The sequence below is a fragment of the Papaver somniferum genome, chromosome 10, assembly GCF_003573695.1.
Source record: "Papaver somniferum cultivar HN1 chromosome 10, ASM357369v1, whole genome shotgun sequence".
In the NCBI taxonomy this organism is placed as follows: domain Eukaryota; kingdom Viridiplantae; phylum Streptophyta; class Magnoliopsida; order Ranunculales; family Papaveraceae; genus Papaver; species Papaver somniferum.
In genome coordinates, this window is record NC_039367.1 from 49,600,305 (window position 1) to 49,615,317 (window position 15,013).

General features: G+C 41.3%; 1 protein-coding gene across 1 annotated transcript; it reads left to right on the top strand.

Moving 5' to 3' along the window:
* The first annotated feature begins 12,919 nt into the window (after positions 1 to 12,919).
* Positions 12,920 to 13,450, top strand: LOC113315615 (uncharacterized protein K02A2.6-like). Its single transcript, XM_026563879.1, has one exon. The coding sequence runs from the start codon at positions 12,920 to 12,922 to the stop codon at positions 13,448 to 13,450; it is 531 nt and encodes a 176-aa protein (XP_026419664.1).
* The last annotated feature ends 1,563 nt before the right edge of the window (positions 13,451 to 15,013 follow it).

Genomic DNA, 15,013 nt, shown 5'->3' on the forward strand with positions numbered 1-15,013 from the left:
AAAATCCTACAATATTCCACAGCCGCACTCCCCACAAAGATTTGGCAACTAAGCACAAGTTCAATTAAGAACTCTCCCCCATTAAATGTCATTCCAGAAAGAACAACAAGAGCGACCTTACTTTTACAAGAAAAGAAAGATTTCTTTGGACAGTAATAAATCACATGAAACATGAATTTGTATCCAGAAAACTCAATTAAATTAACCACAAGAGAACTCATGATTAATTTAATAGGAGAAGCTCACACAAGAGAACTTACGGAGCCGCACAGTACTTACACAAATATGTGGATCAGGGAAAGACCAATACTTCGGAATATACGAAGATTCATTTTATTTTTCATCAATATTTGCATAAAGACATCTTTGCAGACAAAAGTTCGTCCTTTCTTCATCAATATTTGCATAATAACATAATATGCTTAACTTTTGTTGTGAAAAGTTCATTCTATCTTTTATTAATAAAGACATATGATAGACTTAACTTTTGAGCAAAATATGAGACAATCACAGTTCACGGACGCAAACACACATATTCCATAACAAGTTGCAATATATGAAACCATAAAGATTAATATTGCAAAATCATCTTCCAAATAAACTTTAGAATTTAAATAAATAAATTTAAAAACATTACAAGATGTAAATCGTTGGAAATAGCTATGTGTACTCACAATAACTGTTATTCTAAACCCTAGTTATCCTTCTTAAAGCACAAGAATAAATTCTCATAAGAAGTTTCCTAGACATTAAGTCCTCTAAAAAATTCTTTATCGTCCCTGAACTCCTTGTCGTCAACAGCCATTGGAACATAAGGTTCATGAAGAAAGGAGTCAATTCCAACAAACCTTCTAGACTGATGCCGAACCAGGGCCTTTTGAATTTTGAGAGTCCTCAAAACAATAGCCTTTATTTGCTGAATATCCTTTTTTGTTTCAATCAACTCTTCAAGAACACCAGAAAACTTCTGAAGATTTGAAGGAACATCTCTTGGTTTCCTCACATTCCTTCTTTTTCATTTCAAAGTTGATGGAATAGGAGATTTTATCTATTTCCTTCATGATTGATGGTTTAACAATCATATTAACATTTTTTCCATCAGAAGACATAATGCTTGGATTCTCCATACAAGTATGAGATTGTGGGAGGAATTCACAAATTAGACTCAACAAGCAATCTTGTGATAAAAAAGAGTTTTTCTGAGAAGGAAAACAGGAATGTAGGGTTACAAAACCTTTATAAACTAAAAGGATTCACATACGCACAACTCACAACCCTAAAGAAGGAAGAATTGTCGATTTTAACCCTCTTTTATTGATCAAACAAAGAAAGCACTTTCAATATCAATTAGATATGAAAAGATGGAAGAATTCCAAACCGGAGAAAACGAAAAAAAAGAAACAAAACAAAAAAATTCTTTTCTCTTTTCCTAAAGCCTGAGGTGTGCAAACCCTTGTCTCTTTTGAACCAGGCACATGCGACAAGATACACAAACAAAACAACTAAGTTGTGCCGGGGTGAAAAATAATCTGTCCACCGTAACCTTCTTGAACAGAATTCTTAGAACCTTGTTTAACAAACTGTTTAGACCGTATTCTTTTCTCTAGTGGTCTAATTTTTTCTTTGGAAATTAACTTCTTCAGAGAAGAGATAATTTTACATACCTCAGACGAAATCTGAACAAATTTGAGTTTGTTTGCTAATCAATTTGCTCTTTGTTGAAGGTTATAGACATATATTATCTTATGTTTGTACTTGAAACAATTGGAGAGTTCATGACCCTTGAGAGTACAATAAGAACATGTCAATATAGAGGATGGTTCAGACGCCATTGCTGTCAAGCTGCTAGACACACGGTAGAACCAGAAAAATTAGAAATAGAATCTCCAGTAGACAAAGATAAATCTATTTTATCCTCTAAAGTGGTTGAAGTTACTACAAGAAGAATATCGAGGTTGATGTACGTATTGCTACAATTATCAAAATCAATATTTTCACAGAGGAGTGCAACACTTGCTTTTTCGTCTTCATTAGAATCAGAGTGATCAGACATTTCATCAAGAGTTGCAGCAAGACCTTTGTTTCTAGTGTATTTTCTACGATTCGGGAACTCATTTGCAAAATGACCAAAAACTTTACACTTGAAGCACTGTGGCATATCCTCGTCATCAATATCGTCAGTATCCCTATTTTTAGGAATGTTGATGGTGGTTTTTAGTTCAGGGATAAAATCTTAAGACCTTGTATTTCACGTATCGCCGTTCTGCGAAGAAACAGAGCCATCTAAAAGTGATGAGTGCCTAGGCATCTTTACTTATGCATGTATTGAGCAATTCAGTATATTTATATATGAAATATATCCAGAATGGTGCATGTAGCAACAATCCCAAATATTCTATAAATTTTATCTTCCACCTGCATTACTCACTAATGCATGACCTGTCGAAGTATTTATTTTATGCTATGTTCCCCAGCTGAACTCTTGATATTGACACGACATGAAAATTAATGTTCAATCCCAGCTGAGTAGCATGAATTTCCCGAAGTGTCAGGATTAAGATGTGCATGGAAGTACTCAATTAGAGGCATACAAAGTTATGCTTCCCTCTGAAACATAATTAGTGATTTTGTATGAACGCACAAAATTCACCAGAAATTGATTGGTTTTTTGTCAGCTCACAAAATTCATCTTTCTAACCTAATTTTATTAATTTACAAAAATTAGGTTTTTTGCAGCCTGTGCAATATCTCGAACTCTATTGGTCGAGATCAAACCTAGGAAAGCTAGAAAATCGATCCACCATGGACTAGTAGGAGCAGAATCCTACCAAAAGTTTATAAAAACAAGAGATAAAAGGAATTGCGGCATATAAAGGCAGCAACAAAGAGGGCGCGGCCGCGCCACTTCGCCGGCCGGTTCGTCCTGGCTTGCGTTGCCGTACCGTCGGCCGACCATGCCCATGTTGCTGCCTGTCGACCCTCTTTCCCATCGACCAATCAAATCGCACTAAATACGCAACCTACACTTTTAATTAAAGCTGGAAGTTGGCTGGTCGTGTCACCTAATTCCTTAAGGAATCGAATATAGGCTGCCCATGTCAATCTTAAAACGATCACGGCCGCATGTTTTGGTCGACTGATTTTTCAAGCTTGGACGCCTACTGACGCGACTGGACAAGCATCGTCATAACACCGGTTGGCCCACTAATAATTCGGTCAATCAGAGCCCTCCACCAACCTGCAAGCAGAGCCTCAAACCGATTGCTCAAACAAGGTTGGTTGCGCGGCTTTTAAAACCCTAATTTATGTTAGAGGCAGCACATTACTGTCGCAAACGATCTCGGCCGTCCAACCTGGTCAGCTAAATTGACCAGCCCAGATCCAATTTTAGTCGGCCAATGAAGTGCCAGTATGCTCATCTGCGGCTTGCCTTCAGCCCTGGCCAATCAAATTTCCCGCAGCCCACAGCTAACGCGTCAAACCGTTAGCTCAAAATAGTTTGGTCACACGGCTTCAAAACCTCAAGGTCGACCAACGGAAGCACATAACTGCCACAAAGCAATCTCGACCGTCCAACTTCGCCATCCGAATCGGCCGACCTAGATATGAATTCGGGGAACCAATGAGATGCCGCCATGATCACCGGCCGCCCCTCTCCTATATGGATCGATCGGCCCATCCTCAACCTGCTCGTATAATTCCTAGCAGTTGCTCAAAGCAGGCTAGTCGCGCTGCTTACAAAAGTATTAGTAAATTCAACGGCAACCGATTACTGCCGCAAATCATCTTGGCCGTCTAAGTTTGCTAGACAAATTGACCAGATTAGATCCAACTATGGGCGACCAATAAAGTGTCGTAGTGATCACCGGCCGCCCCTTTTCCACAAGAGATGATCGACTTGCCCTTGGCATGCTCGAAAGACTCCTGGAAGATGCCTAAAGATGGCCGGCCACGCTACTTTTAAGACATTAAGTTCTGCGACCAACCAAGACAAGCTCTATACAACGATGTTTCATGAGTATCGATTCTTTTGAGCTGCTAGCTTAAAAGCGATGCTATATATGAATCAATTACAAACGATGTTTTATAAATATTGATTTCACAAATAATTTAATTATTTGACCTAAAAGCATTATATGCTATTTTTTTGCAGCAAGTCTCACAACTTTACTTGTCACATATGACTACCCGCCGCTTAGCTTGCGCGTGATTAGTCAGAATAATTAGGTCTTGCCACTCAGCAGCCTGTCGCATATTTTTCTACAAAAATACTCGAGACATCAAACATGTCACAAACTAGGGGAGTTCATAAGGGTATTGGTCTGCTGGTTTACAGCGTGCAGCGTGCAACATGCCCATTATGAGAAACTGTCAGGAAAGGCGGACAGTTAGTGGCAGCAGAGAAGTAGTGGGTGTAAACCGACCAGTCTTCCCCTCATAGTAGGGACGTGGTCTTCAACATTTTACATGATCCTCACTTTTTCATCACTCAACTACTTCCACTTTCTGTGAGGTCAGGGTGTGTTCGACTATGACTTGTATAAATAGGTTTTTAATCTATTTCAACAGGGGGAGTGTTATTAACACAAGTATCCAGAAAACATAAGAAGAAATTATAGCTTACATTCTGCAAGCAAGTTCCACATTCTCATATATACAAGTCATAAAACAACCACACCTTCAGAATTAACCATTTTGATCTCAATACCTTCTTCACTTCCCTCCCTAAGATCAACCATTCTCCTTAATTTTGCGACCGAAGAAAGACTGGAACTTCCATTTCTTGGTTTATTCCATAATTGTACAGATTGATCTCTCGAATCTAAAGTACTCATGTACAGTACATTTTCTTAGAGTTTAGATTCATTTCTCAGCGGCACACCCAAATTTACCATTTCCAGAAGAATCAGTTTTTACCCCAAAACAACTGGCGACCACGTTGGGAGATTAATATCTCGTTTGTGAAATCAATTTCTCAATTTTCATTCTAATTTTCTCAATTTCAAGATGATCGATCTTAGGTCTGGGAAGTTACCAATCCTGATGTTGCTGGCGCTGATAATACTCCTGGCGCTACTGTTTCCGCTGCTAACACCAATGTACCGCCTGCCAGCAAAGTCAACACATCTCAAGGTGTTACATCCTCTAGCAACAACACAGCAGCGCTAGAAGCATCCCCTCTGGCGTGACGCCTCCTATCACCAGAGGCGCTGCTACTCCTAATATTTCTTCAAGCGTGACACCTCCGATCGTCACCAAAGCTGCTACCACTTCTTCGTCAGGACGGGAGATCAGAGGAGGCAGAGGAAACCAACCTCCCATTACCATTGTCGATTTAATTGAGAGACAAGAAGTTCTCACCAAAGCTCAGACGGACATTGCTACAACTCAGAAGGAGGTACTCAATTTTCTCAAGACGCTAACAGAAACGTTACCACCAGAACCGCGCTAACCCCATATGGAGCAGACACGGAACACTTTCATGACTCCTGGTGCAATTACTTCAACAGGGAATGTCTTTATGGATGAAAAAGCTCATGTAGCTCCTGAACGACCATCAGAAAGGAATCAATAATCCAATTTTATCACACATGAGGACCTGGAACGACTTCTCCATAATCGAGGTAAGGAAAATCCAGCTACCATCCATCAGCATCAGCCTCCTTATACTCTTTAAGTGCAAAGAGTTCCTCTTCTAAGAGGATATTCTTCTCCCGAGTTCTCCCTTTATGACGGTACTGGTAACGCTCTTGAACACATCTCGCGTTTTTTGGAATCACTAGGAGAGCATGAGTACAACCACGTCCTCCACCTGAAAGAATTATCAAGATCACTCATTGGAAGAGCGTATACATGGTACAATAACATTGCACCAAACAGCATAGCCAATTGGCGTAAGATGGTCACCGCTTTCTACATTTCTTTGTGTCTGAGCAAATCACTTTATCAGACTTGGGAAGGATGTTTCGGCGAAATAATGAACATCCAAATGATTATGTCAAGAGATTCAGAATTCAGGCACTAGATTGTCATGATCGAAATGTGACTGAACATCAATTGGTGGAGTTGTGCATTAATGGCATGGTACCCATATATCGCGCTTTACTGGAGAACATGCACTTCCATACATTCTCTGAACTTCATGAAGCTGCTAAGCAGTCGGCTACAACAGCACCAGCCTTGCTGGAAAGAACCAGGCCCTCCAGGAATGAAGATGCACATGAGACTCGAGGGAACAGACGTCTCATCAACAAACAATACAACACTCAACCCTTTGTAAGATTGGTGAGTGAAAGAGGAAAGATAAAATCACCAGATGCAGAAAAACAACCCATACGTGCGGCATCAGCGTAGCAGACATCTCAACCCCGGAAGGCTGCGACTAAGACGCATGCACATCAACAAGAGACTGGAGAGGATGCTCTAAACTTCCCATTTCCGATTAAAGAGGTAATCGAACTCCTAGAAGCATGGATTCAAGATGATTCCATCAGGATACCTCCTCTCAAACGTCCACCAATCGAGGAAGAAATGGAAAATCCCAAATATTGTCGTTATCACAGATTCGTTAATCACCCAACCAGTGACTGCAACAAATTGAAGCGCATCTTCAAAGAGAATGTGGATGCAGGAGAACTTCAGCTAGGCACTGAAGGAGTTCACATGGATCCTCTTCTTGTCAGAAGCTGCATGTGGGGATTCTGTTCACAAAACTGTGCAATCTATGATGGAGCCTGTGTGTGAGGTTCTCTATTTTTCTAAGGCGCAGCGCCAAGATATATTTGCGGCCCTCAACCGTGTTGTGTCGGGGAGGCGATTGTTTTCAGTTGGAGAAGCTACCCCGAAATCCCAGCCTCTCTTAGAAGGTACGACTGGAAAATGTAACTGGAACTCTTAACCACTACTCACCTGAAGGATGTCGAGTTTGACAACACACTGATTGACGCGTCCTCTGACTTCAACATTGTCACCGTCAAGACTCTGAGAGATGCAAGGATTTCAAAGAAGGAAGTTGTTCACTTCCCAACCGTAATCAAAAACTCAAAAGGAGAATCCTAAAACGCTTACGGGTACATTAATCTTGAAGTCAAGGTAGGCTAGGCTCTAACACACGCCAAATTTCATATAGTTAAAGAATACCCAAATTATGATATGGTCCTGGGGCGCTCATGGATACATGATAACAAAGCAAAGCTAGGAGTATGTCCTTTGCCAGTGTCTATACCTAAAAGGGTCTCCAACAAGCCATCCAATCCTGAATATTATTTTCTTCCGTATCAACAACTATCTGGAGAGAGCGCATCAATATTTTTTCGCAGATTCCGAACACAAGTATGTCTTTTTAAACAACCCTTTTTGCAACCAGTTACTCCTCCTTCCGTCAAAGCCTGGGGACTCGATCCGATTATCAACCCAGATGTCACTAGGAGATGTGAATGGGATGCTGGTTCTTTCAAATATTTGATCAAGTGCCTAGAAGTTGTCTCAGTCGAAGATAATGAATCTAAAAATCAAGTAGTTGTGCAACGCCCAAATCCATTTTAAGTTGGAGATATGGTAGTAAGGATTGCTGCTCAACCTGCTCCGCCCGATTCCGCAGAAGGAAAAGACGATCCGTACCTAGTGGCTGAAGTTATCTTGGGAGGTTACTGCAATCTCATCAATACTGACAAGCAAGAAGGCGTAGTAATGCATGCCCGGTGGCTCAAACCCTTAAATACCTAAGATATCGTGTCGCCTTTTCTTCCAGCGTTCTTTTTAGTATTTCCTCTAGCAGTTTCCCTTTTCATGCAATATTTGTAATTCCTTCAAAATGATTGCACTGCTTGCATTCGTAATTAGGGTTTTAATTTATCAGTTAATCGAAGTATCATTTCCTTTCAAAAATTTTTTTTTACTCCTGAATCATTTCAAGGAAAAATCTTGAGTAAACTCAAAATCCTCACGAAACCATTACCCATTAGTTCGAAAACAGAAAAAATAAAACCATGAAAGAGACATCTTATATATTTCAAAAAAATACCGAAGAGGGGAATATTTAAAGGAAAAGAAAGAACAAGATATTCAAGGGAAATCATCAAGCAAAAGCATATTCTTCTTAGAGAAAGCACCTTTCATATCCCGAAGAGCAGCCTGCTTCAATGATGAGACAGTCTCTCAACCACCACCTTTCTTTGCCGACGAGATCTCTGGAAGAAGTTTCGTCGTCTGCAATTTTCATATTTTGGAAATTCCTTCACGAAACCAGGAAACAGTGAATATGAAGTTAGCACACGTGATACTCCCAGATTGCGACTACTTCTTCGAAAATGGCGCATCCCATCACGTTACACATGCCATTAATTGGAGATAAAGCCTCCTCACCTAACAAGCATGGATTTTGGATATCTTGGTTATGACAATGTATGCATGTTTCTTCTACATGTTTGGGAATACAACTCTGTTAGAGCATTGCTCGGTCGAACTCGCATGCGTTGCTATCTCAAGCAAGTTTGTCAAATTTAGTTTTCAAAACTATATGTCTTGATTTCTAGACTACTTATAGCTAAGTCTCGGACTAGGACAGTTAAGTATAGTTGAGCTCCAGACTCCACGACGATCATCTTACGAAGGCGAAGAACTACTGAAGGAACCAGTGGAAGTTCATCCGACTAAAAGGTATGTGAAGACTTTAACTTATCTATTAACCAAAAGTATATCTCTCTATCTCTTATTATTGAGACAAAGTCGTATAAGTATGATAGTTTTCATACATACACATTTGCTATTTCGAGTCGAGTTTACTCGCCTATCTTTTTCTTGAAATATGTGTTGGTAAGATTTCGCTTTAACCTCATCACTGTTAACCGTCCATCTTTTCCTGAAACGTTCTCGTAATGGGCGTGTTGCACGCCGCACGTTGTAAACCACTAGACCAATACCCCCGTAAGTATCCCCCAGTTTGTGACATGTTTGATGTCTCGAATGAGTGGGTCAAGTCGTGGGACTTTCCACAAAGAATAGCATACGGTGCTATTAGGTTAAATAACTAAGTTATTCATGGAATTGAGAAACTATCGTACACGCTCGATGCATGTAATGCATCGCTTTTAAGCAAGCAGCCCAAAACAATCGATATGCATGAAGCATCGTTGTATTAAAGCTTGATTGGATAAGTCGCGGATTGGGCGTCTTAAAATAACAGCATGCCAGACTACCTTTGGATGATCGCTTGAGGGTTGTGTAAACAATCCATCGCTTGGTCGATCACTCCATGGGGAAGAGAGGTGGATGGTGATTGTCATGCTGTTTTGCAGGTTTGATGGAAATAAATCTACATCATCCAATTATGCATGCAAAGTTGGATGGACAAGATGATTTGCGACAGTTGTTCATTTCCGTTGATGAAACTTAGGGTTTAGGGACCGTGTGGACATCCTATTTGGCCGATCGAATCCAGGCACTGGCGCTAACTTGAATGGATCGATCAGGCATGCGCGAAGACGGTCCGCTGGCGTGCATACTTACACCTCTCGGTCCCTCAAAGATTATATCTAGGCCACTCAATTTGACCGGCAAAGATGAGTGGTCACGATCGATTTGCGACAGAACTACATTGCCGCAAAGCATAAATTAGGGTTTGAAGGCCGTGTGACCTATCACCTTTTAGGCGTGCGTTTCGAGGCATCTGGCCCGGGTTTGCACAGGTCGGTCGGTCGCATGTAAATGTGGGCCAATGGTGGACATGCTAACACCTTTGGACCACTTGAATCTATATCTACACCATCCATTTAGGATGGTGAAGATGGATGGTCGTGATTAATTTACGACAGATGCATGTGGCCGTAAACCCTAATTAAGGTTTTGAAACGGCCACGTCCACGCTACTTTGACCAAGCGGTTTGGCATGCCATTGGCTTGCCTTGGGGAAATCGATCACGTTGGGACAATGTTAGTCTAACGGTGAACTTATGTGCACCTTCCTGATGGTCTAAAATACGATCTAAGTCATCCAAATAGGCTGGCTAAGTTGGATGGTCGTGATAGATTTAAGACACTAGTGTACTTCCGCGACCCAAATTAGGGTTTAGAAGCGTCACGCCTTCCATGATTTGGGAAAGCGTTTCATTACTCTAGGGCCTATCGTGAGCAAGCCATTTGAGTGAGGGGAAAGTGGGGCCACCAGTGTGCGTGTTAGCGCTTCCCTAATAATTCATGGGATGATCTAATTCGTACAACCAAGCTGGCGAAATTGGATGGTTGCGATGATTTTAAGACTGTCTTGGGCAGTCCATGCTCGATTGAACTTCTCCGAAGCAACGCTACCGCCCTACTTAGGGTTGGCGTTTGACAGCGATGTGAGACTTATGGGTGATGTTCGGTCGGTTAGGGAATTAGTGGGACCTCCAGTGGTCATCACGACGATTGCCTATTCCTTCCAGGGTTTGGCTAGGCTTGTTAAATTGCGCGACCAATTTGTGTGGTCGTGATCGTTTTTGAGACTTACATGGACAGTCTAGATTTCCCTTAAGGAAATTAAACATGCTCGATCAAGCTAACCTTAAACGAAAGTGCGTCGATACGAGACTCTCTTTATCAAAGAGTGATGTTATCCTGTGGGTATTTCATGCGTATCTCAATATTGGCACTTCAGGAGATTCATGCTACTTTGCTGAGAGTGAACACTTAATCGTCATGTCATGTCAATGATGAGAGTTCAGCTGAGAGCATAGCACGGAAAATACTAGGCAAATCATGCATTAACTAATAATGCTAATAGAATTCACAGAATATTTGGGATTGCTGTTGCACGCACCATTCTGAGTGAATTTCATGAATTATACTGAATTGCTTCAAATAAAGCGAACGGGTTTTCTGCTCTCCTCACTTCTTAAACGACTTTTCCCCTTGCAGGGTGACATCACATTAAATACTGGTTTTACAATTTTATCCCTGAACTAAAATCCACCATCAACAATTACATAGATGACATAGTAGTCAAATCAAAAACTCGAGCAACCCATACAGACGTTTTACGGCAGGTGTTTGAAAGGTGTCGTAAATAAAAATTGAAGATGAACCCTTTAAAATGTGCTTTTGGGGTTTCTTCTGGAAAATTTCTGGGATTCCAAGTAACTGCTGAAGGAATCAAGGTTGACCCAACCAAGACCAAACTATCCTCACAATGCCTCCTCCGCAAACTGTGAAAGAACTCCAGAGCTTCATGGACAAGGTAAACTACAATCGGTGTTTTATACCTGGTTTAGCTCATCTTATCGCTTTATTCACCCCGTTGCTGAAAAAGAGAGCGAGCTTCATTTGGACCACACTGCACCAAGAAGCCTTTCCGAAAATCCAACAAATATTGTCATCACAGGCCGTTATGAAATCTCCCATGCAAGGAAGACCGTTGTTTCTCTACACTGCTTCCAGCGATGCTGCTGTTGGATCCCTCCTTGCTCAAGAAGATGACGAAGGGGTTGAACACCCTATATACTACTTTAGTCGTACTTTGAGAGATGCTGAACTCAGGTATCCTAAGGTGGAAAATCATGCCTACCCCTATTTCATACTATTCATAAATTTAGACACTATCTGTTGTCAAACAAAGTGCTGCTAATAGCTAAAGGTTTGATACTGTCAAATTATTTCTCTCAAAACCGTCCTTGATAGGTAGGCCGGATAAATGCCTACTCCAAATGTCGGAGATTGACATAACATGCACTCCTCTGAGGGATATTAAAGGACAAGCAGTGGCCGATTTGCTAGCAGCGTTCCTGGGAGAAGATTCTACTGCGCTCCATGAAGACCTTCCTGGAGAGTTTCCATAAATCACTTTTGTCAAGGAAGAAGCGTGGCTATTATGTTTTGACGGTTCTGCTACCCCTAGCATTAATACTGGAGGAGCAGGTGTAGTTCTAGTATCTCCAACTGGTGAAGTCCTTTCACATTCGTTCAAGCTGTACTTTCAGTGCACCAACAATTCAGCAGAATACGAATATTTTCTCATAGGACTGTCACTAGCCAAACAAGAAGGAGCCACACACCTGGAAGTAAGAGGCGACCCGAACTGCTGGTCAACCAGATGAATGGAGTATACTCACTCAAAGAGGTAATACTAGCCCCTTATAGAGCTGAGGCGCAAAAGCTATTGAACTACTTCACCGATGCAACCATAATTCATATTGGCCGAAATAACAACAAGCACGCCTATTGCCTAGCTACATTAGCTTCGAAATTGCAATTAGAAGGTTTGGAAGAGAATTTGACGGTGAAGATACGGACCATGGCATCAACATGGCTTTCACAACCCAAAGATACTGAAACCAACCATTGGAGAACTCCGATTATTCAATAACTTAGCAACTCGTTTTTTTAGGAAAGGTTAGCCTTAAAACCCTAAAAAACTTCTTCATGCTCCATGGAGTGTTATACAACAGAAACTTAGATGGATCCCTGTCGAGATGTATTGGAGATGAAGAAGCACAACTACAACTTAACCACGTTCATGGTGAAATCTTTGGGAAAACGTTAGTGATGACTCTTTACCGACGTCTTCAACACCTCAGATACTACTGGCCAGATATGGAGACCCAATCTCGAACGTTCCAAGGGTATTTCTCCAATTGTCAAGCGCCACCGCATCAATTGAAAGTTCTTAACATTAGTTATGCTGGGGACTGGCGAGAATCATACATCAACTATCTCCGCGACGGTGTGGTTCCTGCTAACAAGAATGATGCAACCAAGATGAAGAAAAGAGAAAAAAATATTCGTATTTCATGAGGGAATCCTATACCGCAAGATCTTTGGAGGAGACCTGTTACGATGTTTGGTAAAGTCTGAAATCCTGACTATGTTGAAAGAGACACATGAAGGTGAACACCAAGGGAAGAAGAAGTTATTTCCTCAGGTGCATGAAAGGTATTACTAGCCAACTATGAAGGATGGTGCAGCAGCATTTGTTCAGAAATTTCACGAATGTCAAACTCACGGGAATCTCATCCACACGACTTGTACTCCCCTTCATTCAGTAAGTAGTCCGTGGCCTTTCTATAGATGGGGACTTGATATTATCGGGAACATTAATCCAGCATCGTCAAAGCAGCACGAGTATATCATAACCGCGTCGGAGTACTTTACCAAATGGGTTGAAGCTATTCCTCTCCGAGGAACCACTGGAGCGACTATTGCGGCATTCATTAAAGAATACATCATTTGTCGGTTCGGCGTACCTAAGCACATCATTACTGATAATGGTACTCCCTTTTCCAACAAGCAAGTACAAGAGCTGCTTGAAGAATATGGAATTAGGAAAGTATTCTATACTCCTTACTACCCTCATGGGAATGGACAATCCGAAAGCACCTATAAGACTTTGATTCGAGTTCTCAGTCGAACGATGCATGATAACCTCAGGACGTGGCACTTATTTTCCTATGGCGCTGTGGGCATATCGGGCGGCACCTAGGAGCTCTACTGGAGTTTCTCCTTATTTACTTATCTATAGCGCTGACACAATTCTCCCAGCAGAGATCAAAATCCCGTCGGCCAGGATTGCAGCAGCAAGTGGAGTCCAATGGAATGAGACCGAAGCATCGAGCTTCAGAATAGAGGAATTAGACACTTGGCGCACAGGAAGAGGATCTCCAGAACATATGATAAAGCTGTAAAACCTCGAATGTTTCAAATAGGAGATCTGGTATTAAAGACATCCAAGCATATTCAGCAAGACATGTATGCACCAAAGTTTCCCCCAAAATGGGAAGGTCCTTATGTGATCACCAAAGATTATAACCGTGGGTACTACAAGATTGTCAAGGAGGATTAAGGAAAATTGGAGGCACTCATCAATGGAGAATGACTCAAGGCATACTACACCTAATCATCCTCCCTTGCAGTCTTACGACACGTTCAATCAGATATTTCTCACTTCTCTCATATCTGAGTTATCAAAGTTTTTCATTAGTCAAGACGTATTAATATAAACTTCATTTTCCTACCAAAACTCAATGCAATTCATTCTCCAAAACAATGTTCAAAATCCAAGACAAAAAGAGAACAATCAAACTTTCTCATGCCTACTTATTCAAAATAATAATAATAATAATAATAATAGTATGGCTCAGAGAAGGCCATCTAGCAAGTTGTAGTCCCTGGAAAGCATCATTTTCATCTTACTCTGATACCTTTCGGTCCTACTCTTCAAGTTTTGGATTGCCTGCTCCACCCTCTCAGATTCTGCATCCAGAGCCTTTTCCTCTTCCAAGATAGCTTTTGCAGCAGGAACGACATAGGCAATGATACCAGCTCGATCAACTTTGATAATGTCAAGGCGATGTCGCAGCCAGCTCACGTTGATCTCCATGGATTCACAGGTAGATACCATGTTTTCCCACTTTTCAACAGTTAATTCAGCAACATCACGAATGGATGTACCTTCCATCTCTGCAACCATGGGTAGAAGGCAGTTCACCGTAGTAACCAAAGCAGACGAACAATGTCGCACCACGTTTCTGGTGGCAATGTGGTCGTACTTTCTCCATATTTTTTTGTTCAAAGGAACGAACTCCTTCCATACCAAGAACTCACCAACAGTCCGGTAAATAGAAGATAAACACTTCATGTGAACATCAAACGACAAGCCTGCATTGGGGTACTCGTAGGAGGAGATACCCAAATCAGCATCTTCCAGGTCTGCAACAGTAGGCATGTTTGAGCTTGAAGGAAGAGAAATGGCAAGATCACATGTTCCAGTAGGATACCTCTACAAAAAACAAAAATTATTACCTACCCGTCATGACAAACAAATACCTATTCATAGTGAAAAAGTATACTGGTATGATCTTCTTGACTCGAATGATCCTGACAGGGGAATTATCACGAGACCCAAAGATTCTCCCACTCTGAAAGAACAGTGTTAGTGTCAAAAAAAAAAAGAAGGTGAATTAGCACTTAAAAATCAAGAGATAATTAAAGTCATACTCTGGATACAAGCCGTCCGCATTTGGTAGAAGAGTCTGGTTGGGTCGGA